General features: G+C 49.7%; 1 protein-coding gene across 1 annotated transcript in view; it reads left to right on the top strand.

The window, feature by feature from the left end:
* Nucleotides 1–422: 422 nt before the first annotated feature.
* The window catches only part of CSTF2 (cleavage stimulation factor subunit 2), a 22,453-nt gene continuing 21,649 nt past the window's right edge, over nt 423–1,226 (top strand). The window contains exon 1 of the mRNA XM_006920702.3: nt 423–564. Coding sequence (XP_006920764.1) covers nt 507–564 — 58 coding nt within the window. The 5' untranslated portion in view covers nt 423–506. The remainder of the gene's footprint in view (nt 565–1,226) is intronic.

Genomic DNA, 1,226 nt, shown 5'->3' with positions numbered 1-1,226 from the left:
AGTCTGTGGCAGCTGTCTTTACTCTTCTCACTCCGTAGACTGACAGCTTTTACAAAATGATAATTTGCACGCCGCTGGGGCGGGGCCCAGCATTTCCCGCCCCTCACAGGGCGTAATTAAAATAAAAGTGCCACGGTAGTTAGCAAATGATTTCCCTGTTTCCTTGGTAAAGCCGCTGCTGCCATCTTTATTGGAGTAGACGATTACTTTAGGTTAACGATTGCGTTAACCTAAAGAAAGTGAATAATAAAGGCTTCAAATTAGCCTGGGCCTGCCCGAATCTGGATATGAATGAAGTTACTTTCGAGCGGCAGCCCTGCCCGGAAGGGTTAATGCTCTGGAGGAAGGAACGCCTGCTGTGACGCAATGACGCCAGGGGAGGGGCCCTGTGTCCGCCCGGCCCAGGCCTTTTCGGTGTAGGCGCAGTACGGAAGTAGGTTGGGCGCCGGACTCAAGCGCCTTGCGGAAGTATGCCCTAGCGCACCGGAAGCCGCCTGAAGAGAGCGATGGCGGGTTTGACGGTGAGAGACCCTGCGGTGGATCGTTCTCTACGTTCGGTGTTTGGTGAGAGGAATTCTGTGGAGCCAAGCATGGGGAGGGACAGAAAAAGACAGTGAGAGGCGAGGAACACCGCCTGCATCTCATAAATCGCCATGGGAACAGGCGATGGGTCGAACGTGTAGTTCTACCTGCCGCTCCTGTGAGGCGGCCAAGCTGGTGGACTCGTGGGCGGGGGATTCGCCTCTTCTCCCGAGGTTTTCCAGCCTTTCCACGAGGTGGCTGAGGAAGTTAAACTAGTATTCCGCTTCTATGCGGTTTTCCTTTCATGAACTTAAGTTACTTTCTAGAAGCGAGGGCACATAGCAACTGTCCTATACTGTTTCTCACCCCCTATCCCAGAATACACGTTATGTGCTGAGGGTATAGACCGTTGTGTCCACTTCCCGCCCTCGATGGCTTTCATCCTCTGCTTTTAGCCCGTAACATTTTAGTTCGTTGATAGTTGTAGCCGCTACCTGGCGTCTTAAAGTGGATTGTAAATAAATGAACAATTAAGACCTCGTCGAAGACATTTCGAAGAGGATCGAATCTAAGTAACTTTTTCATCCGGAATAAGATTTTTTTCTAAGTATGTGTGGTGATTTTAAACCTCCTTTTGGAAGGGACATGACAAAACAGTTCAGAATAATTTTTAAACATCTTCCACTACTTCCATGGTCATTCTT

Source organism: Pteropus alecto, unplaced genomic scaffold (genome assembly GCF_000325575.1).
Source record: "Pteropus alecto unplaced genomic scaffold, ASM32557v1 scaffold179, whole genome shotgun sequence".
Taxonomy (NCBI): Eukaryota; Metazoa; Chordata; class Mammalia; order Chiroptera; family Pteropodidae; genus Pteropus; species Pteropus alecto.
Note: the sequence above shows the minus strand (reverse complement) of the source record. Positions and strands in the feature narration are given on the sequence as shown.